This window comes from Notolabrus celidotus, chromosome 20, assembly GCF_009762535.1.
Source record: "Notolabrus celidotus isolate fNotCel1 chromosome 20, fNotCel1.pri, whole genome shotgun sequence".
Lineage (NCBI taxonomy): Eukaryota > Metazoa > Chordata > Actinopteri > Labriformes > Labridae > Notolabrus > Notolabrus celidotus.
In genome coordinates, this window is record NC_048291.1 from 19,969,226 (window position 1) to 19,993,479 (window position 24,254).

The 24,254-nt window shown below is 39.8% G+C and overlaps 1 protein-coding gene and 1 long non-coding RNA gene across 2 annotated transcripts; both read right to left on the reverse strand.

Annotated features, from left to right (window-relative positions):
• Window positions 1-284: 284 nt before the first annotated feature.
• On the reverse strand, window positions 285-3,680 carry LOC117832682. Its single transcript, XR_004635234.1, has 4 exons — window positions 2,504-3,680; window positions 2,241-2,415; window positions 790-948; window positions 285-690 (listed from the first exon to the last, which is right to left on the reverse strand). It is a non-coding gene; the product is annotated as an uncharacterized LOC117832682 (long non-coding RNA).
• Window positions 3,681-11,862: 8,182 nt separating this feature from the next.
• On the reverse strand, window positions 11,863-24,084 carry LOC117831827 (homeobox protein Dlx3b-like). Its single transcript, XM_034710710.1, is given in 4 exon segments — window positions 11,863-14,732; window positions 20,563-20,747; window positions 22,892-23,125; window positions 23,128-24,084. Coding segments are annotated over 4 exon segments (978 nt in total). The 5' UTR covers window positions 23,240-24,084; the 3' UTR covers window positions 11,863-14,285.
• Window positions 24,085-24,254: the final 170 nt, after the last annotated feature.

Consider the following 24,254-nt stretch of genomic DNA (forward strand, 5'->3'; position numbering starts at 1 on the left):
TATCATGATTTTGTATAATTTAAAGCCCTATGTAAAGTTTACCTCTCCTGTTAAAATGCATGGGCACAAAATAAACAGAACATAAATAGCTATGTAGCAAATGTCAAAATGCCCAAATTGTAGTTGTTCCAGTATGGCAAAGTTCCTTTTCCCTTTAAAGAATTACCAATGAGTGTATAAACAGTTAATAAATGCTTAATTACACAGTTATTACATGATTAGTTACACAGTTAATAAATGCTTAATTACACAGGAAATAGTAGTAGTTTTTAACACCCCTATATTATAAAATATTTCAGAAAAGCTTTTAAGTAGACAGAACATTAACAGTAGACAGATCTCTCTGAACTAAGAAAAGCATTTTCAATTTAACACTTTATTCTGGATTAATACTTGGCTTTGTTGAATACATGATTCTGGTTAAAATCCCATGACAAGGGTAATCTATTCTCAACAGAAAATGCAATGCTAGGGACACCCTGATCACACACATTGCATCAAATCAATCAGTAGAAAGGGGGCTGCATGTTGACACTGTGGCAACATGTTGTTTTCTCTCTCAGGCTGGTCTTGAGAGTCGGGAAATAATGAAATACTGAGGAGCTGCTGGACCCCAACCATACAAGATCCTCTCCCACATTCCTGGCAACAGCAGTAGAGCTAGTGAGTTCATTCCTAAGTTGCTGATTGCTACAAAGAAGTGACAATAGCAACAGTGTTAAATGTTGTGAAATTGCAGCTGGAAAGGGACAATGTATAATGAACACATGGTTATGCAAATTGAAATACCCCACAGATTGAGATGAGATCCTTCGCATTAGAGTCCTGCCCACCCTGGCTGCTTTTTAATTCATTCATTTGCACATCTTCAGGTCCTCTCTCCTCAGCCAACCTCTAAATCGTTTCCCCTCAGCCATTGTGGAGCATCTTTCAGTTTGTTAAATGGTCCTAGAGGGGAAGAGGATCGAAGAGAGAGGAGGTTTCTGGAGGAACTCAGAGCAGGGATACACTGGTGTATCTTTTGCAGAAATCTGTTGACCAAAGACGTGACATGATCGGTGAAGCATGTCACACATCCGGACAGATCATTATTAACTTATTTGTTTTACACATTACTTTCAATGGATGTTAACTCCCACAGCTCTGTGGGGGGTTAGAATAAGTCATTCGTTTTATGAAGAATTATTGTTTCAAATCAAAGAATAAGGAAAGAACGACTTCACTATTTCCTTTCAGTTCTGTTATTGCCATGATGTAAAGCAGCCGTCTTCTGCTTGAACATGGGCTGTTGGCAGGAAGAGGTTTAGGTATAACAGTAAAAATGACTGACACACTGTTTGCCTTGCATGGGATACCTTCTTCCTCTTCTTCTTTTCTCAAATGCACACAGTTGATTGCATTCTCACAAAGAGGAACACCTGATCGGGCACCTGAACATTTTGCCACGATAACAGTGTTAACAGGAAAGACATCACTTCTTTACATTTCTAGCCAACTCTTAGTCTTTTCAATCTGGATCCTTATCTTCTACAGGTTGCAGCTGGTACTGTTGAGCCCATTGCTCAAATTTTAGTATTTAATCCAACTTAGTCCAAAAAACAGTTTTTATATTAAGGCGTTTATCTTAAACGTTCATCTTGGTCTTTCTCTCTCTTTTCTCTCCTCTCTTCTGTTACGAAAGTGGGTGACTAATGTAGGGTGTACAGACTGACCCCCCTGGAGTTGAGCTTTGGCCCTAACAAGCTTCTCACCCTGGTTCTGTTTTTCCTTTCTTCTTCCTAACAGATCTTTACAAACCACTCTCTGTGTTTTCCCTCTCTTTTCTTCCCTTATTAAAGTGGGGGAGATGGGGTAGGGTAGATAGAGCGTACAGACTCTTTACTTGTCATGACTTGCATTTATTTAGTACTGTATTTTCTTTGTGTTGTCATCTCTTTAATTCCTGTTTTATATTGTAGATTAACCTTGTGTTTCACGTCCTGTTTCCTCCCTATCTGTACCAGTTATGAGTTATCTTTATGTTCACTTTGTGTCATGCATTAGTGTTTTTGTATTCCTGAGTGTGTGTGTGTGTGTGTGTGTGTGTGTGTGTGTGTGTGTGTGTATTTTCTCTTGTGTTTTTTACTCGTCTATTGTGTTTCCTGTTTTATTTTGTAGTTTTTGATCCCTGCATGTCCTGTTCAGTTTTACTTCCTGCCCTTGTGTTTCCCTGCTTTGTTGATTACCCTCATTAGACTCACCTGTCCACACCTGTTGCTCGTTAGTGTGTAGTTAGCTTCTGTGTTTCCTCCCTTGTGTTGTTGGAGCCCTTCTGTTTCTGTTTGACCTTTTTGTGTTTTGTTCTTCTGTTAATTTATCTTCTACGGAGCCCCGGGCTCCGTAATCTTCAAAGCTCTGCACATGGATTACATTTGTCTGTAACACAGTACGATTATCTTGTTAGTTACATTAAGTTCTTTAACTAAATGCATAACAAGAGGACAGAAAAACAAATGAATTGTACCTTTTCGTTCACGCTTCCACATCACTACCTGACTTTATGGGTCTGTGGCAGTTGCTCGAGTTCATGAAGAGGGAGAGCAAAAACAACAGAGCATGGCAAATAAAGGCATCTTTTGAGGCTCGGAGATATGCACATTATTTTTCATTTGTTGCAGGAAAGGACAAGAATGTCACAGTAAATGTAAACCTAGCCCTGGCCACTTTTCCCTTCACACAAATATAACACATTAAATCTTTCCAAGCACTTACAAAGGCAACATGCTGACATAAAGCTAGTGGCTAAAGACCCCTTGACCTTGAGTGACACTCATGATAAGAGCATGATGCCGACACTAACCAAACAGCCCAGGTTTGATTTTCAACAACAGGTATTGACAAAAGCAGCGATTTAAAAAAAACAAAGGCTTGTATATGTTGTGCAGTTAATGCTACGTCCACGCAAAATTGATTCTTCTCTCTGTTTCAGAAAAATACAATCCACACCAGTGGGGTTTTCTGAATATTTTTCTGTCCTCATGATGATGCAGAATCCGTTGAAAATGCCCACATGGGTATACCAGGCCACTAAGATAAGATAAAACTTTATTGTCCCCAGGGGGAAATTTGTCGTGGACTTAAGTGCAGTGCTGCTCACAAACAATACATTCATTCAACATACCAACATAACATAACATGCCCACTATCAAGATAAGAAACCATGTCACTGAGGCATACCAATGACACAACAATACCAATAATACAATAAATAAAATTAAGATACCAACATGGCAGTGAAAAAGCAACATCACATCAATATCAATATCAATATCATATGGACATTAGTGCAGACTAGGTGGGAATAATGTGTAATCAGTCTGTCACTTTGAACACAATAGAAAAATAAGTGCGCATGTGAACTGAGCATCCTCTTGAGGAAGCTGCTATTGTTAATTGTATAATTTAAATTAAAAATGAATAACATCAAGTATTTATTCGCCATCGGGTATCATGATGATGATGATGATAAAGGACAGCTAGGTTTCCAATGGAACATGCAAATAAACTTAATGACAGTATCTCCCAGAATGTTCCCATCTGTTGTCCCTACAAATACAAATTTTTGCAAAGAACTGAGTTCTTAAAAATCTTTAAAAACTTTTCAAAAACCTCAATTTTCAGTGACCTAAAACTCTGTTTCCATGTGAATGCATTGTGACCTAAGTTACAGAAAGTAGTCATGTTCAGCAGTGAGTAACTGAGTACAGTCATGTATTACTTTTCTAACCCCAACACTGGTTGTGGTCTAAAGAGATTCTGGTTGTGGTGTGAGCTGGCATGGAAGGAAGCGGCTCTGGGCAACAAAGCTAACTGTTAAAGCCTGATTCATACATCTGCGTTGACCCTATGCAGCAGTGGTCGACGTGATTACCACATACCTGTGCGTTTATGTGTTCACATCACACTGCAATACTCTGCTGAAACACTTGTGGGCGGTGTGGTCTCTATGGTAGTCTGGTCGCCTGTTTCCGGTCCTGTCCATGTTGAATTGGAGCTGATACATGTTGCCGTTAATCATACAGCAATTATTATATGGAAGAAAAGAGAGGAGACCTGGGAGGAGATTAAATTTATGGCCAATGTTCAGTGATTCTGGAAGTGCTGTAAATACAGGATATACGTTTCGCCCATTGGACCGTACACACGGCTTGCGGTCCACATCCCTTTGATGCGTAATTACATTTTGGAGGAGGTGCACGTCAGGCTATGGCATAGGCTTCTGTGTAAGTAAAGAATTACGTAAACCTATGGCGTAGGCTATGGCGTAGGTTTAACGCAGAAGTATAAACCAGGCATAGGCCTACCTGACGTGTTGTGGTCCTGACGTGATAAAACAGTTGTGAAGGGAGATGTCTTTGTGTTCTGTCTCTTGCTGCCCATCCATCATCTGTTTTCATGTTTATAGATTAAAGAGGACATCAGGGGCCATGTGGTAGATTATGTAAGTTATACATCATAAATATTGGAATGGGTGCGAAACAAAATGGGTTCCTTCTCTCATCCCTTTCATCCTTTCAAAACTGACTTTTTTGTTTTGAAGTTATGACATCTTTCAGGATGCTCATGTGAAAAAATACACACCAAGCACATGAGGGAGGAACAGGAAATTTAGAGGCTAAGCTACAGAGCTTGCGTGAGGACGAAAGTGTAAAACCTATAAAAGTTAAGACTTCACAACTTGCTACTGGGCAGATGACGGCATGTGACCTCCAGGAGAGCATAAAGCAGAGAGAGAGATGAGGGGAAAAAACAGATTAATTAAAGTAAGTCATAAACAGTAGGCATCACTTTATATTTGCTTGTTAATTGTGAACCCGCTGTGAGAGAACACATACACGCTTGGTGTCTGAGTACAACTGGGATACTGCAGGGCTTTGCTTTTGTGTCAGAAACAGTGTCTGTTAGTGTGTGTGTGCATTCTCTTCTGGGATTTGCTGTATATTTACAGTGTTGGATTGATATATTTGAGCATTTACAATTGAACTGGCAGCAATAATAAAATGTTGTATTCTAGCTAGCAACACGTACGTTAACAGAAGAGTTTGGTCCATTTTTAACTAACAGCCTAGAGATAAAACTGTTTGAAGTTTAAATTCAATGGCATTTAAACTTGAGAAGAATTATTGTAGAACCAAACAAAATTAGATTTTTATGAAAACTTGTCGTGTTGATGCGATACCGTTTCTTTCCAGCAGAGAATCTGACTTTGCACAAATTTCATTACTCTAGTGTTTTTTCATTGGAGGAATTAAATGCATTGCAATTCCAGGAGGCAGACATCCTCTCTACTTTTAAGAGTAGGCTTAAAACTTCCCTTTTTGATAAAGATTATAGTTAGGGCTGGCTCAGGTTTGGACCAGCTCTTAGTTATGCTGCTGCAGGCTTAGACTTCCAGGGGAACTGACACACTGGGACCCTACTCCCCCAACAACTACCATCAATCTCATCACTATAATTTTGCTCTCTCTCTCTGTTAATCTCCTCTATCCCTCTTTCCGACACCAACTTGGTCGAGGCAGATGGCAGTCTAACATGAGTCCGGTTCTGCTCGAGGTTTCTGCCTGTTAAAGGAAGTTTTTCCTTCCCGCTGTAACTAGCTAAATACTGCAAAGGGCTGTATTCATGGAGGATTAAGATGAGATAAGACTGACTCTTATCCTTGATGTTGGTTCTTCATTAATAGTTTAAGATAACACTTGTTGTGATTTGTCACTATTTTAAAAAAGACTGATTGTATTGCCTGTTTCCCCTATTTACATGTAGGACGTCAGGTTTGCATTTTTACACTCCTGTTTTGTAGAGATGTGATAAAATACAACATCTCAATTATCAATTAAATTAACAAACTCATCTTTGGACTGTTACAACCTGGCTCTTTGGCTGAAACAAAGAAAGAGAAAGGCGAGGATTATGCAAAAATTCTAAAGTTTTTGCAAATCAAAATAAAAAAGAATGAAATAAGGTCAGTGCTTGTTATAAGTGGTGTGAGTGTGTATGGGTGCATGTGTGTGAAGCAGAGAAGAAGGAACAGGACAGCCGCGCTGCGATGCCTGCATAGGGAGTGTGAGAGCAGATGGTGAGAGCCAAAACGCTGAAAAGAGAGGAGGATTTATAATGAGGGCTACACCAGGCCCAAACCTGCAACAGAAGGAAGAACCAGCAACACGAGGACACCTAGTGGTGTGGAGGGATCATCACAGGACAGAGCAAGAGTAGTTTTTTCCTCTTTCCAGTCTGGATGCTAAGGTAACTGGCTGGTGGTATGGATATTTATGGTGGATAAACAGCCAATAGAACCTTGGATAACTCTTAATACACAAGAAGATTCTGACTGTTCATATTATGCAAGATCCAGCGCTCCGAAAGTTAAATCTGCACCAAATATCCCCTTCCTGCAGGCCTCTGTAAACCGCAGGGGGTGGGGGGTACTAGTGTTGGTTTGAGTATCGGCTTGCAAAAACACATATCAGTCACAGCCCAGTCTGCAGATCATAGCTGGAGGCAGGGAAAGGAAAGTCACGTCACCTCCAAATCTTTCAAGACTCTGATATAAACTTTCCTTCCACTGCTGAGTTTTCCTCTCAGCTCAGCTCCAAGCAGCTGATGTCATCGCCTCGTCTCACCCCGTCTTTAGCCCGCATGTAAACACCAAAGAGCTGGAGTATAAAACAGTAACCTTAGCTCAGCCTCGAAACATGTCATCCAGCTTTTCATAGTGATACAGATGACCAGGGAGTCGTTTTATCAGTGACAATGACTGAACGTGATGAAACACTCAAAACAGACTTTCTAACCATGAAAATAGGAAATCACTAATCCACCTGGCATGATTGTCTTTAGTTTTATATTACTGTAAAATACAGTATGGCTGCTTGTTTCTGCCAGTAACTCACAATTGCTTTGGTAAAAACCATTTTTCCTGCAGAGTACCAGTCACAGGTTTCTACAAGTCCCTGTTGGCCCTCTCTGTATGTCTCCCCTGTGATGTTCACATACATTCCTCTCTGACACCTGGAAGCTGAGGGCTCAGCACAGGAAGACAAGAGCCTAAACAAACAGGGAAGGTGTCTTCATGGATCTGTGGTTGAGGGTCCACACCCTGCACGCTTGTGTGTTTAACTGAACATAATGTAGATGTCTGTTTATTTAAACTTTACCACTTTACCTTTAATAATAAGTCCAATGGGAATGCAATTCATCTTCCAGGTATCTGATACAAAACACAAGTATTGTTCAAATTAATTTGGAGGGGCGTTTGAATGTTTGTAACAAAAGATAGTCATATGCCAAAATCACGCTAACATCATTGTATTGGTCTGAAGCAAAACAAAGCAAAACTGGATCCGTCAATTATTATTGATTTGGCCATTACTTTGCTTCACTTGATTGGAATTCCCAGACTATTAACATTATATGTTCTATTTTAATTGACCTAGGGGGTATAATACGAAGCAGGATTTGTGGTTATTGAGGTAACTATAGAGTTGATTCTGGGTTTTCAGTACTATGATGATGGTTCGCTTCTTATCATGGTAGATCATGTTCAGTTTGTAGAAAACTCCACCCACTGACCAATTAATTCCCTTATTGACTTTGAGCAGTGAGGCCTATTTTGTGTCTGTAGAGCTTTGATGTAATGAGAGTTTAAAGGGGAAGTCTTGTGAGAGTTGAGATTGCCCTCTCCGACCTCTCTGCTGATGTGTAGGTTCATAATCTCCATCCAAAGTCGGGACTTCGCCTTCGCTTCTGCATATCCCCTCCACTTTCTTAGTAGCTCCAGTGCGTAATCACGGTCCAAGTGCATCTGAATTTCTTGGAAGCCTAATCCTTTTTTCTGCTTGAAAACTCAACCACAAGTGATCTTGGCGGTGCTTCAGCTGAGAGAGTTGGGGTGAGATGTACTTTCTCAATGTTTAACATGATGGAGGCTTGAAGCTATTATGGACATAAAAAACTGGACTTAAATACTTTTCAAAACTTTTAATATTCTCTGATTAATCAGGATTAAACCAATCATTTAACAGCCCTATTAAATAAAGATACATCATTCATTTTATTTTTCTGTTATTTATCTGATTGTATTGTAATACTTTTATTGTAATTTTTTAGTATTTCATATTACTTTCCGCTATCCTGTTTTAGCCTTGTATCATTAGGGCCCGAGCACCGACAAGGTCGGCGAAGGGCCTCTTGTTTTACTTGTTGTTGTTTTCTGTTTCTGTTGTTTTTTTGTTTGGAAGTCTAAGGTGAGTGAAATGTATATATAAAAGCAAAACAATAATGCCCAGTAAAACTGGTGAAACAGTACATCCTTGAGTAAACATGCACCCAGCCACACAAAAGTGGCACATAAATGAGAAAAAACTCAGACTGTATAGACTGAGGGTAAATGGGGACACGTGAGACTAATCAGACCCAGGTGAGGTACGAAATTACAAGGGCAGGGGGAAAAAACAAAGCAAAGACGTAACATGTGGGATAAGACATTTAAAAAGTAAAACAGGAAATGATAACTAACAACACAATAAATCAACTTCAAAACTCAACGAGGAGAATATGAAATATGTTTGCTGGTGAACTCTTGTGAAGTTAAAAGGGCTCATGGTAGTGAGCATGATAAAGCCCAATTCCATGATGCTGTGTTTGTCATGTACTCTATCTGTAACTGGGTGCATTCTTTCTTTGATGCAGCCTTTGTAAACTGCTAAGCATTGATTTTTCACTTTTATTTTATTTCTTTTTCATTTATTCCAACATGATGTTCTTGAGCATTAAATTACAAAGAATGTGTTAGATTTTAACATCTACAGTATATAGTATGCTTAACAGATTCCAATAATCTGCTGGATACTGGATACTGGATGGCTGTGATCTTGGGCAAGCGGCACTGCATTGAAAAAGAGACATGACTCTGTAGTCTAACTCACTGCATGAACTCATAATCACATCTAAAGACCATTAATTGTGAACACAGTTTGTCACTGCATCAGCAAATGCAGGTTAAAATGAGGTGAAGTGGAAAAACCTTCCTGTAGTTTGACAAATAAAAATATTATCTTGTTTTTTTTTAAATCATGTATTGGACGTCTGAGGCAGTTGGAGATGGCAGAGGAGAGATGGATACTTTTTTGACTGGGGTTCAAGGTACATGATAACAAACCAATGAAGAACATATAGTCAAGGAGAGTCAGTTCCTGCCTAGGCTTCCTGGCCTTAAAAATCCAAACTTATTCTGTATGCAGAGCATAAATGTTCTGAAAGAATAACCCTGCAACACCAGGAACTATATGTCCTGGTTGTGTCATTTGGTATGAAACCTAAATAAGTCAAACGAACACCCCTAAAGCTAACTTATCAAATAGCCTGTGGTCTAAACTGTAAAACTTAAACTGCTGGCAAACATCCCCTGGGTGTTGGTATCATGGCACTCACGTGAGGATACCAAGCTTGGCACCATCATACCATCATACCTATTGTATTCTTGGACTGAAATCAAACACAAAGTGCCAGACGGCTTGATGATATGTTTGTCAAAGCAAGCACAAGTAGCATTTAATAATCACCCTCAAATATAATACATTTCCCTCTTACAATTCTGGTTTACGTGTGTTAAACAAACAAGCTTCAACTTGTGGGATAAAAATGTGCTGGTAGGCATGTTTAAACTTTGGAAAGTAGCTATCTCTTTCCCATAAACTGTGTAAAACATGGGTGCAGTCTCTGTGACATCATCTATTGGTTGCTGAAGAGGCATTTTGAAGCCCAATAATGGGGGTCGCCATATTGGAAATGCCGACTCAACCAAGCTCTTGGTCAACCTAGAAACAGATAAGAAATAGGAACTAAGTTGGGCTTTTAGCCTCGTGTCAAAAGGTGCTTTTTGACCGCAGGAACTGTCCCCAGGAACTAGGATCCTTTTGAGGAACTATGCGCATTTCAACAGAAGGAAACAGGATCTAAATTTAGTTCTGGGGAAGTTACTCTCCCTCTGAAAAGCCGATATTTGGCGGGTAGTACTTTCCAAAGGTCCGGGAACTTATATTACTTATATTTCTGATGGGTAGAATAACCAGTGTTTTCATTTTACCAGCTGTCCACAATAACATTACATACAATTGTGATTCACTTGGTTTAATAGCTGTTACACAACTGTCTTCTCTGAGCCTACCACAAATGCGTCACTGCCAGCTTCTGGTGTTGCAGTGTGAAGAGTGACCTTGTAAACTGATGACCCTCAACTAAACTTGTCTGTTTTTGTTGAATTAACATTAACTGTTTAATTCCCGGGCAATGCATCTTAGTTAAGTGCTTTATTAAAATGTCTAAGTATCCTCATCAGATAAGTATTTGATTATAATCTAAAGCTGTTTGTGAGGGATAATCTGGCTGAAAGTCACCAATTAAAAGGGTCGCTCTTTAAACCCAATCACCGGTCGATTTCTACCATGGCTTTTAAAATTGCTCTAAGATACAGATCTGGTGGAAGCCCAGCGTCTCCAGTCTCAGTGCTAAGCTGGATTTGTATTCAACGTTTCCAAGCCTTAATTAACAGCTAAGCTACATTTAGCCTTTATGTTTACCATAATGACATAACACTCATATTATTCTTCATGTAATCATCTTCAAGAAAGCATCCAAATGTGTATAATAAAAAGTTGCTAAGTTAACTGTTTGTCAAAAAATAGCAACAATAGCAACAGAGAACTCCTCGTAAATTGAAATCTTATGTTCCTCTGTTTCTGAATTAAAGCTCCTGTGAGGAACTTTACAAATGTGTCGGTTTTAGCGCCCTCTATGGAAGTGGCAGTACCTCTTTCCTTTTGCTGATCTTGTCCTGTAATCGTGGAAGGAGAGTTTCCTTTTCAAAATCATTTACTTTTTATTTTAACAGTCAATTATATTTCTAATTAATCACTTTGGCTGATGCTTACCCCATGGTAGTGATTTCAAATATGAAAAGTGACTATATACAAAATATCAATCATGTTGCAAATGGCTTGTTTGTTTTCGTAGGTCATAAAGAGACAGTGGTATAAATTTCAGTCTGAAAAATCTCAGCTAAAAAGTCCTCACTGGAGAATTAAGGTGCATGTTCTTGGATTGAATTGATCTTAATGATTATTTCAAGGTCTTTATGTTACCACTAATTTCTCAGCTAAGCTAGGCTACACATACTGAGACTTCCAGGCAGATGAGAGGACAGATACAGCTCTCATGACTCAGAACAGATTATGTTACCCTTAAATGGAGCCAAACTTGCTTTTTTCCATTATTTTAAAACTTAATGCTAAGCTAAATACTAGCCAACTTATGATTGTTAAGTTTTCATGTACCTCTTTGCAAGAAAGCATTTAGTCATGAGAAACATTGCTGCGTACATCTCATTTACTTTATCTTCATCTCCTTTATTTGATGGAAAACCTGTGGGTTCGGTAGTCAGGGCAGCTTGTTTGTCAGAAACACACACACACGCACGCACGTTCACACACACACACACACACTTGCATACACGCACATGTCTCCTCCTCTTTCCAACTGTGTGCCACATGAAAGCAGTGTACACCCGTCTCTCAGTGTCAGCGGTGTGTTATTAGTATCCAGAGACTCCAGAGTGTCTGCTGTACTGTCACCTCCCACAGCCTTCTTTACACGCACTGAGTGTGTGTGAGTGTGTCTATAATATATAGATGGGTGCAACCTGTATCTGTTGTCTGACTCAGTCTGACAGGAACACCAGGAAAGCACCGTCAGCACACTTTCAACACTTTTGTTGTGTGTACTGCAATCACGTGAGACACACACCTAACACAATGAACAAATGGCTGATTCAAATATAGACATTTATTTAGACTCAATTTCTGACAAAAAAAAAGCTCCTAAGGCACAAACTGGTACGCCACTATTCATCTACAGTTGACAATATAAATAAACACTTGCGTGCAGCACATCTTAATAGAAATTACATAACTTCTGTTTCAAATGCTATAGCACCAACTTGCAATAACTTTTTCTCCTGAACAGTATTTCAAGATATCGTTCCTTGTAATATTTGGGAGCCAGAACTGAAGTGCCACACCTAAAAGTTTACAAATGAAAATCAGTTTATTCTTCTTTAAGAGTCAGAACAGTCGTGAGATGTCTACTGTGGCTCTGGTGGAGCACTTGTTGCTTGCATTTCTCACAAGTGTTGAGCCTGGGATTTCTTCTTCTTCTGTCCTGAATTGGTTAAACATAAACCACAGAACATTCGCCCTTCCAGATACGTCTGTAAACCACACATTTAGTCTTGGTTTGTAACATCGCTTGGAGGCACACATACGTAGCTTGGTTAATTCTGCCTTTTTCAGGGAATGTGTCTGGATTAACTTTTGTTTGGCTACTGCCACCTGAGGCTTTAGTGCCCTTTTTAAAGACCCGTTGTGTTGGTCGTAGTCGATTTAGTACCAGGGTTTCTTTAGGCAAAAACCAACTGTGCTCAACTGCAGCTGCAAAGCGCCTGTCCGTGCATCTCTGCTGAGTGGCAGTTTAACTGCTACTTGCAAATCACATGGAGGCTGCAATCTGGCTCAACTGCAGCAGCAAGAACCCAAAATAAACAGTTGTTTTTTTTGTTTTGGTAAACACATTTGCATTTCGCATGAACTACATTGTCCTGTTCACAAATTTGACATGCATTGACTTGTATGCATCTGCATTGGGCGAGACTTGGCCTCACTTTTGTACCTTAAAAAAAACACTCTGATTCCGTCACACTGACTGGGCTCTTTCAGTTAAAGCTGGGGTTGGTAGTCTCAGAAAACTAGCATGAATTTGAATGTAGCATTTCCTCATGACTCCGTCTAACCCCTCTCCTCGGAGCTCCTCCAAAACGAAGGAGGCGAGCGTTATTAATCAAGGACAGTGAAATGAGAGACACTTCTGAGTTGCATTATGGGAGTTTCAGTATTTAGTTTTGGAGCTTGTCTCGGAAGATTTCTCTGGCTCCGCATTTTTTTTTTTTTTTTTCATTATTTTATATTCCTTCATCATTTGAGACACTAAATCCAACACAGTAGCAAATAAACAACAAAAAAGAAATCCAGTAAACATAATCTATTAACTGCATTGTTGATCCCCGTGCCAAAGCTGCTGCAGATACCAAAATTGTAATCTGTCTCACTTTTGATTGGTATCAATTTTCAAATAATGGGTGACACTTTGTGTGTTTTTTAATACAATGAAACTCCCTGGTGATATAAATTTGATCAGCTGTCACTCTGCCGGCGTAGCTACAACTACTACTGTCCGTCTCACCACTATCATCTCCCTCTCTCTTCATCTCCCTCTATCTCTCCTCCCAAACCCAACACAGTTGAGGCAGACGGCTGTCGTACATGAGTCTGGTTCTGCCCGAGGTTTCTGCCTGTTACATGTACTTTTGTCTAAGTCAAATTTTAAATTTTTCGGACCAATACTGAGCGCGTGACATCACTTATGGTACATTTTCTCAACAAATTTGTGCTTTCGGCAGTCACAGTTTACATACAGCTCTACTTTCATCTACTCCAGGTGTTTTCTGGGAAAACAACAACTCTTCCAACACAAAAACAAACAGACGTGACGAATATGCTGAAGCTGCAGGACGCTTGCTGCTGTTATGGATCCTCGATCATTTCAGTGTCTCTCCACAGTTTAGTGTCTCTCCACTTGTGTAGCTGATCTCACCTTCAGACCATCCAGCTTTCTGTTCATAAAAAGCCCACCGTACCTTTAAGCATCCTATGCGGGTGAGGTGGACTTTAATATGCTACAAGGCCTGGAAGAATTTCAGTAGTAACAACTTTGGGGATGAAATCACCGCTTCAGATGGCAGTAGTTGATCAATGCATGGATTTTTTTTGGCATTAAAATAGCAACACTTAAAAAATATTAAACATACGAAAATTATTCTGTCACCTGTGGTTTTAAATAAAACTTTAAGTTTTAGTCTGAGCACTGCAAAGGCCACACCAGTCACTCATATTTCCATGATAACCTCTGTGTGAGTATGAGTTCACAAACTCCAGATTTGAGGAGACCAGGCTAACTGGGGCTAGCATTTGAGGAACTTGTTTTACAACACATGTGTTTAGGATTTAAAGTTATGACTGGTGTCTCTGTCAAGTGTTTCTGTTCACAACAGAGCTATAAATCATCCGCAAAAAATCCTCCCAGACTCATAGCAAAGGCCTCCTCGTGAACTCTTCTTCAGGGTTGATGTTCAGTGTTCAGTGAACAGCTCCGAGACTTTGTGCGCTAGACGCTGCGCCTGATGCAGTGTAGTGCGCTTGTCCCGACTGTTGTAGCCCTAGTTGTGCACCCTGTTGCTGGTACCAGTTCTGGTGTGTGTACTCTCCCATACATGCGGTCGAGGATTCAACCGGAGGATGAAAGTGACCCTGCCCCCTACTGGAAGGATCTATCACTGCATTATTAGTGCTGCTGCTGCTGCTGCTGTTTGTGTTAGTGCTGTTGCTGCTGTTGTTGTTGTTGTTGTTGTTGTTACTGGTGTTGCTGTTGTTGCTGTCCCACACAGCTGGAGATGGAGGAGAGTTGCAGGCCATGGAGTCGCTGGCGTCCGGACTGTGCTCAAGAGGAATATCTCCAAGTGGAAACTCTCCGTTCTTGTAGAGCTTCTTGAACTTGGAGCGACGGTTCTGGAACCAAATTTTGACCTGAAGGAGAAGACGATTAAATGTTTAGGAATCTTAAAAAATAAAGATTTTGAGCACTATGACGAGTAGTAAAATGCTCTGTCCAATGACAAACCAAATCAGTTTTTTCAAATCCCTGACTGTGTGAAGAGTGAGTGTGTTCACAAAGTGACATTATCTGTTTTTCAATATGAAAATATTCATTGTACTTTAGCGGTATCATCCTCAAACAACTATTTTAATTTGACAAATACGTATGACACAGTCAGGGCAACAGCTGAAAGAACTAGGCTCAGACTTTCTAATTATACTGTTACAGCTGTATGTTTCTGGTCTGTGCCTTCTCTGTGTCATCCTTTCCCTGCAGGTGCATCTAATCAGGCTAACGAGGTGCACCTGGCCTCAGCCTTTAAAAGCCCACTGCTGCCTGCAGTAATGGAGAAGCATTTGGAGTTGTGGACAGCTACCTGACACACTTTAGTTGGTCCTTGCCTAATTGTTTGTTCCTTCGTGTAATTTAATAATTAAATAGGTGTTTGTTATCGCATTAGGGTGGGACATCACACATAATGTGACAACATCTAAGTAACAAATTAAATGAATGGTATACACAGATGTAATTACAGTCAGATCTATGGTGCCCTAATGATGAACAAGTTATACAATGAGCCATAACTTATTCACAGACAAGCTGAATTGTATTTTTTTATGTCTTCATAATTGTTTAATAATATAGTTCTCGTACTTTCTTGTGCGCACAAGATACTTTCTCGTGCGCACAAGATACTTTCTCGTGAGCACCAGATACTTTCTCGTGCGCACCAGATACTTTCACGTGCGCACGAGAAAGTTTCACATGCGTACAAGATACATAGTTAGCACTGGAGATCAACCAGTTTTGATCTAAAAATGACAGTACAGCAGTTAGTTGAGCTTTATTTCAACCTTGGGCTGCCTTGTATCTTGTTACATTTATATACGGACTGTTCAGTCTGCATTTACGAACTGTTTGTAATTTGTGAACCTCACTGCATTTGTGAATGGAATTTTTGAGACTGCAGGGCAATGTCTGTAACCAATCAGATGTCTCACTCCTATGCAGCCAATCATAGTGTAGATTCCAGGGTATGTGGTTGTGAAGCGATCCCTTTAGCCATGCCCGAGACCAGAGCGCACTGAGACCAAGACTAGTCGATATCATCCCGCATTCTAGGCAGTTATTTAATGAGGACTATATTTGATCCTTTGTTACAATGGGTAGCCTATCTGCTAACGTCTCTGCAAACGTTTTATCCTCAGCCCGTTACTGTATTATTGATCAGTCTGACGTTCGTTTACCTGCATATGAAAAGTGCTTTAATTCCTTTAATTTGAACATTATACTGAAGAACTAATTTAGCTTTGGTACTCTTTGGTAGTCTTTTCTTTGGCAAATCAAAGTGAACTTATATTTATTGATCAGATATTATCTGTGGTAATAATACTGTTAAATGTGGTCACTAGATGGCACCCTTGCTTTTTGTATTGTACTGTTCTGTCAAAGGTTACACTGTGCGTGAAGATGTGACGTCATCACACAGTATTTGCGCCCTGTTATGTTAATGAAGAGGAGAGCAGGAGATTATGTTTTATGCCAGGATATTAATGATGAAACCTCCTGTACGGCCTCAATAAATATGTCAAAGTCTAAAGAGTAGAGACCGACTCAAGCTTTGCTTATTCTCCACAGCAAGAAGACACCTGCACACTCCAGTGCTTTACAAATACATTGAGCAATTTCCTAATCAGTGTTCTATTAGCTTTGATATACCAGCAGTGTAAAACGGACTTCAGCAAATCTGGACCAAGCATAAAACATCATCATAGTGTTAAACATAATGGGTTAAAGGAATTAAAGCACTTTTCATATGCAGGTAAACGAACGTCAGACTGATCAATAATACAGTAACAGGGTGAGGATAAAACGTTTGCAGATAGGCTACTCATTGTAACAAAAGATCAAACATAGTCCTCATTAAATAACTGCCTAAATGCGGGATGATATCGACTAGTCTTGGTCTCGGTGCGCTCTGGTCTCGGTGTGCTCTGGTCTCGGGCATGGCTAAAGGGATCGCTTCACAACCACATACCCTGGAATCTACACTATGATTGGCTGATACTTTCTCGTGAGCACCAGATACTTTCTCGTGCGCGCGAGAAAGTATCTGGTGCTCACGAGAAAGTATCTGGTGCTCACATGAAAGTATCTGGTGCTCACGAAAAAGTATCTGGTGCTCACGAGAAAGTATCTCGTGCTCACGAGAAAGTATCTGGTGCGCACAAGATACTTTCCAAAAAAAATTTCTGCACATGTCACTTTAGGGGCTCCGTAAAATACAACTTATGTGTCCCACAACATTCAGTTTCGCATGTCCCCAGTCAAATAAAGCAGACAAAAAGGACTGTAAGGGACCATTTAGGGATGAAGGTCAACAAAAATGTTATCTGTTAACTATGTGATGTCATATCCAAATTAAGTGGTAAAAAAGGGTGTCCATTTAGCTCAGTGGTTTAATAACATGCCTCATGTAAAGAGGCATTCAACACAACAGCACCCACAGACCCTTGAAAGCCAACCCCCACGATTTTGTCTACAGATGCTTCAAAGCAACTAATTTCCTACTCGTTCAAACAGAAATTTCCAACTGACCACAATCTATTTAACATGGCTAAACGCTGGATCACAGAGTTGTTGGTAAACAGTGTCAGACTCATAGTGTTTCCATCAAGTTGTCAGGTTCAGTTGGGTTTGGTACCGTACGCAGATGTTTGTGTTTTCACTGTCAAAAGTTGGGAATGGTACCAAAATAACTGATTTGTACCAACCTTCTTTTTGTACGTGTACGTACCCAACCCTAAGGGGTGGAGCTAAACACACTGCAATATGTTGATCGGTGGAAATTAAATATTTTTTAATTATTATTCTTATCATGGATATTTTTAACTCAAATATTAGGGCTGTGAAGCCATTTGTTTCTAATCGCATGACTGTCCATCGTAATTGTAAATTAATAGCACCTATTTAATCAGTTATAAATGTGCCTTAAAGGGATATTGATCAAGATTTGAATACTCTTATCAGCATGGGAGTGGACAAGTATGCTTGCTTTATGTAAACGTATGTCTATTATAATTGTAACAATCCAAGACAACAACAAATAATGTCAAGAAAATTCTCCAGAATAACCTCAAAGGCACTACATGCTGGAAGAGTACTATGGCAAACTCAGGCTCCAACAAGCAACAACGGATTGACCCGCTGCAGACACATTGTACAACAAGGACATAGGTCAGTTACATTTTCAGTCACTCAGTCAAAGATCATCACACTGGATCCATCACACTTCCAGTACATAATAGTACACAATGTGATTGTGTCAAACCTCACATGGGGGAAAATATAGACCATGCTGGATAATTTCCACATGAGACACCTAATCAACTTTGGTGAGAAGGAGGAAAGCTCCCTAAATAAGCTGTGTGCTTGACTTCAAGTGGTATTTAAGACTTGACGTGCTCCGGTGGTTACTCAATTCACATTGACAATTAATATAAATAATTTAGATCTTGTAGAGAGAACCATCTGGCAGAACTGTGACGCTAAATGTGTCATTCAAACAACCCATTTCTTTATCCATTTCTGCTCAGTGAGGTTTGTTTTCTGCTTAAGATCCACAATGTTACTGCTGCATCAACACGCTACAACATGTTCCCATGATTGTTTAATTTTTTAGCATCTTTAGCCCTCATACGTTCATTGTTTATTATTTTCTCCTACAAACCCATGTTAAGTCTGTGTCTGTAGAAATGCTGAGTTAAACCTGCTGTATGGTCCCTACCCAGCACAAAACAGTAGACCAGTTAATGTTAGCGATTAGCTTGTGAACACAGTGAGGCATTTAGCATTCAGGAGTGCTAAAGTATGTTGTTTTTATTCCTGAATTGTTAGTTGTGGTTGGAGAACTGAATACAAATGAATACTAATGTTGCTTTAACAGCTGAAAATGAGAGTTTTGTGGTTTTCAGTTAGCTAATTGATTACGATGATAACAATATTTATCCCCTTTTTAACCTCTGTTTCTGAATCTCAGCTCTCCCTTTAATTGCGTAACAGCTGTCAATCAAAAACATCCTCCTGTCTAAATGTTTTTGTAACACTGAATAGTCAGAAGGATGCACATGTTTATTTAATAAAGAAGATAACACGTAAGTAATCCTTCGCTTCAATACAGCATAAGACGGTATTAGCAATTATGGCTGGCAGAATAGTTGTCTAACATGACTTAAAATCTATTAAATGTCATTTAAAGTTACTCTGAGACTCGTCGTAATGCTTTAATTTGTTTCAACATTAAAACCATGAAGGCATCGTCGCCTGGTATTGCACTCTGCCTTTGTTTTCTTGAAGCTTTTGCGTTTATCCCAAACATAATATTGAACTAAGTATTATAACAGCAGAGATAACTCAACCCAGGCCGCAGGTTTTGTCTTTAATCAGTCAGGGGAAGATAAATAATGTGCTATTAAATCATTTGGAGGGAGGAGTGTGTCTGTATAAACCAGCCTGACATGACAGTAGGAAGTCCCGGTGCAGGCGAGGATCACTGTCTACCCCTCTGTACCTGTTTGTATTTGACTTTACTTAACTCCCAGTTTATATTTGAGAACCGTCTACTGTATATCATTGTTTTTAAGTGTTTTTATTACAATAACTATACATTTTTCTTACCTATAGCCTCCAGAGGTTGGGTTGTTTCAAGTGTCTTAACATTCTTCCAATCTTTGGACCTCTTTATGAAATTTATACTTTACCTCTAAATTTATATAAACAGTTCGAGCATTGTTGATACAAGATTCATGATCTTGTATGACATTTTCAAATAAGAATTTGTAAACATTTTTTGAAATGTTTACACTTAAAATGTAATGCCAGACAGTAAAGTCTTCCTTTTAAGCTTCTAGTCACTTCAATCAACACATATTTTTTTGTGTTTAAATGTGAGCCCAAACACTCTTAGTTACATTTTGATTTGTATCAATTTTCAAATAATGGGTGACACACATGTGTGTTTTTTAATACAATGAAACTCCCTGGTGATATAAATTTGATCAGCTGTCACTCTGCCGGCGTAGCTACAACTACTACTGTCCGTCTCACCACTATCATCTCCCTCTCTCTTTTTATCTCCTCTATCCCTCTTTCCAACCCCAACTCGGTCGAGGCAGATGGCTGTCTAACACGAGTCTAGTTCTGCTCGAGGTTTCTGCCTGTTAATAATTTAACAGAGTATGGTATCGATCTGCTTGGTTTGTATAAGTGTCTTGAGATAACGTTTGTTGTGATTTTGCGCATACCAATGAAGATTTATTGATGCCCACTCAGACGCTCTCATCTTTCACATTTCAAAACACTCTTCAACTGCTTTCAGTGTGGAATTTTCAAATTTTAGCTCAGTGTATATACTCCATAATAAACTATTAACTCTGATTACTTCTCTGCCTACTAGGCTTAAACGTGAAATCCAAACACTGAATGCCCCCAGCCTTATGAGTTTAGTTGATATTAGCAGCTCTATGCTTTTAGACTTATGGATACTTGACACTGTGAACCCTGCATTGCGTCAGTTGCAACTGACACTTCAACTGCTTTGTGTGCCTCATCTTTAACTACAACTCCAATGCAACCTCACATAGGACATCGTAACCAATTTAGAGTGAGAGAGAAAACATTTCTTTAAAGACAGTAGCCATCTTTGATTTTTATATATACATATATATATATTCTCTCTTTTGTCCTGGACAGCAGCCTCACCTGCGTCTGAGTGAGTCCCAGCTGTGCGGCCAGCTCGGCACGCTCCGGAAGTGCCAGGTACTGTGCCGACTGGAATCTCCGCTGCAGGACGGCAAGCTGGTAGCTCGAGTAGATGGTCCGTGGCTTTCGCACCTTCTTCGGCTTCCCATTGACCATCCGAACCTCGACAAGTGGTTCCTCTTTTACTGTAGGAGTGAAAAGTATTTTAACACTCATGTGGGAACTTTGTATGTAGGATTTATGATTTTCTGTCAGATTCTAACTCAGCTTGGGTTAGATTTTGCTTTTGCATGACAGTATAATCACATTTTGTTTTCACAGGGCAGTCTGGGCAGATAAGCTGCTGCATGAAAAAGGCCACTGCTGCTAGTGCAACCCCGAAATTTCAAAGAAATTCCGACAGCACAGGGAACTTATAATTTTGGTCTGAGTGTCTCCCACAGCCGGGGAGGGAGACTGAGATTTATAAGTGCTTTTCATGTAGCCTTAAGGCCCGCTTGTATACATCCCTCTGCCTTTGTGCTCCTGTTTTTTCTTGTATCACTTTTTTTTACCTACTTTTAAAAATACAACAAAACTTTAATACTAATATTTTTTAACATTTTTTTAACACGTATAAAGATTGGAAAATATCACAATAATTAAAAAATGCTTGTTCCATGCAGTTTGAATAGGTAATTAAGTGATGTTTATATTTGGATTTTGTTTCTACATATTATTTGGATGTTTTTACCCCCATATTTGAACATTTCTTGTTCTTCTGTTTATGATTTGTATTAATTCACTCACACTTTCTCATGAATGACTTTGCAGGGAATCATTTCTCTAATTGATATAACCAACAGGTCTTTAAAAATACCAATAAAGTCATTTCATCCCTTATTTGTGTATCTTTAAAACTATTGATTTATCAATTGATGTATTAAGATGTGGCTGCGGGCCTTGAACGATAAGGAGCCATCCTCACCGAATGATTCAAAGGCCAAGGCTGACTGACATGCCGTGACACCTGATGTGTGTGGCTGAGGGCCAAAGTCCCCCAGGGCCATTTCCAGGAGTCAACTCCCAACTGGAATGTCAAAAACAGAACACCAGTCTGTCAAGTTCGTTTGTCCTCTTGTCATTTGCACTCACAATCCAAGTTCAAAAGTAGACACAAACAACATTTTTGAACAATGTGTAACTTACTGTTTGGGAATAAAGACCTGGAGAATGTTGCTTCTATGTTCTTGTAATGCTACTGTAGGATCTGTGTGTTGACTCAGTAGTGAACTCATGGCTTTATTGTGAACGTATCTGAGGTTCTTCCTTTAAAAGACACAATTTTTTATCCCATATTTTTACTTTTTTGGATATAATTTGAAATGATCTGCTAATATATTCAAAGACAGGCTGTTTCGTGTTACCTATAAAGTGCAAATAAACCAACTGCGTGTCATTCATGGATCTGACAAAGTTTAAAAGTCACTGGCAAGAACTAGGCCATGGCTTCCACCCAAAGGCCTTTATTCTGACCTCCATTTCCCCGTCATAAAAAAACTGATAGAAGTAGGAGAACAGAGGCGAGAAAGTGAAACAAAAATTAGATAACTGAGCTGTGTTTATCTGTGTCAATGTCTCACTGTTCTCAGGGTTGAATCTTTACCCACTGTTTCTCCATTTTCCCAACCTCTCCTGTACCGCTCTCTAAAACTCTGAGGCATATATTTTTTGTTCCTCTTGAAAATTTGTTTTATCCAAATGAAAGATTAAGATTATTTTTCTGTTGTAAGAACTCACACATCCTTTATTCACTGTCTGCTTATCAAAGCAACAATATCTTCATTTAAAAACATAGATCCATGTCAGAAATGGTGTTTGATTTTAGTTTTGCAGAAGTAGATTTAGCACAAATGTTACTTTAGTATGTATTTGTGTTTTTCTTATAGGCTACTCTGAGTGCTCTATTGTTCCAACTACTTGCTACTCCTCCACTTATGATAAAGACTCCGAAGTTCAATGCTAGAGGCTATCATAAAAAATAAAGATAGAATGTAATCTGAAGACAGTTAAAGGCCTACTGTTTGTGAAGGAAAATAACCTCGCTCACTCTCGTGCGTAAAACTCGTGCGCAATAACCAGGTTTAAAAGGCTTGACGTGAGCATTTGCCACACATCATCCTCAGGTGGTTGGTGTGGTTTTGGTCGTACTTAAGATGGAGAGGTATGTGTGAAAGAGAAAATGGCAATCTTAAGTTTATAAATCGTTTAATTAATATTAAATTCTGACAAGGGATCAATCTTTTGTACCAGTTCCAGTCACTTTACATTTGGATTTGGTTGATCTTACCTCCGTCCAGCAGCGTTGACTGCACCTCCCTGCTGAATGTACCGTGCTCTCTGAATGCTGCATGGGGATACGGGTATTCTGACTTGCTCACAGGGTACGCACCGCCTGGACCCATCCCGTTCAGGTTATAGTGGTGGTACGCGTACGGATTCATATGTTGGGCTGAGTAAGGCTGCTGCGCCTGGTAGAAGTCCTGCGGGCCATGGAGCGCACTCTGACCGCTGTAGAAGCCATGTCTGTGGATGAAGACTCTGGCAGGGTTGGTGAATCCTTGGTGGCTGAGATGGAGCTCCCAACTAGGAGGGGAGGTTTCTTCTCCTCGAAGACAGGTGAGGATTGCCCGTTCATTTCCCAGCTTCTTTGGGGTTGTTTTGCCCTAAACTGTTACCAAGGAGTGTTCAGAAGTCCTCACCGTCTGGAGCTGGCGTTCCCAAACTCCCTTGACGCAGCAGCCGGGCTGTCCACCGTGGCGGCGCCCAACCCAACTAGAGCTCGTAATTACAGGGCGCGCCGAGCTGAGCCAAGGCGGGCAGGACAGAGGGGAGTTTATGTCTCCTTCTCATTGGCTCGCCTGCTCGCTCTCTGCCTCTGCCCTGAGGCCAAGACAGCGCTGACTGTCGCCTGTCTGGCTCCCTTCTCCTCCCCACAGAAACCTCCAGTAAGCCTCTCCTCAGGCCCGCAGCACGGCGCATAAACAATTGGCATGCCTGTAAAGTCCTCTAACTAACATTTACCTCCTCAAATCTTAGACACAAACACGTTTCTCAGCAGAGTAGATAGAGATTTACCTAGCAGACCACGCATAATAGAGCTGTGATAAGTAGTGTTTACTCATTAGCTTTACAGTGCAGCCTCCCACTCAGATTTAGATTCGGAGCCAGGTGCTGTTGTTGGCTCATGTTGGGGTTATTTACAGATAATCAAGGCTTTTTTTTAAAGGCATTTCCTTTTTTATATGCATTGACTTTGGCCCCGGGCTTCTCCCATGCCTAAGGGTTAAGAAACAGCCCCTCATAAAGGACAATGAACTTTAGGTGTATGGCCTATAACATTCCAAAAGTGCTTAGAACAATTTCCTGCTGTCAAATAGGTCTGCTTATCAAAACAAAAACAAAAAATATTCTTAAGTGTTCAAATTACAAGTACTGAAAAAGTTTTTTTAAATTAAATATATTTATTCTCTCAAGGAAAAGTCAAATGTCCCAGAAAGTTTTCAGTTTAATGTAGTAGCTACTGTGCCAAGCTCACCACCAGATGTCAGTGTTGAGACTTGGGTCGACAGATTGATTAAATGCTGCTGTTGTTAACTTCTACACCGATTTAAATGGGGGTTATTTTGTAATGCCTATGCTATTATTAATGC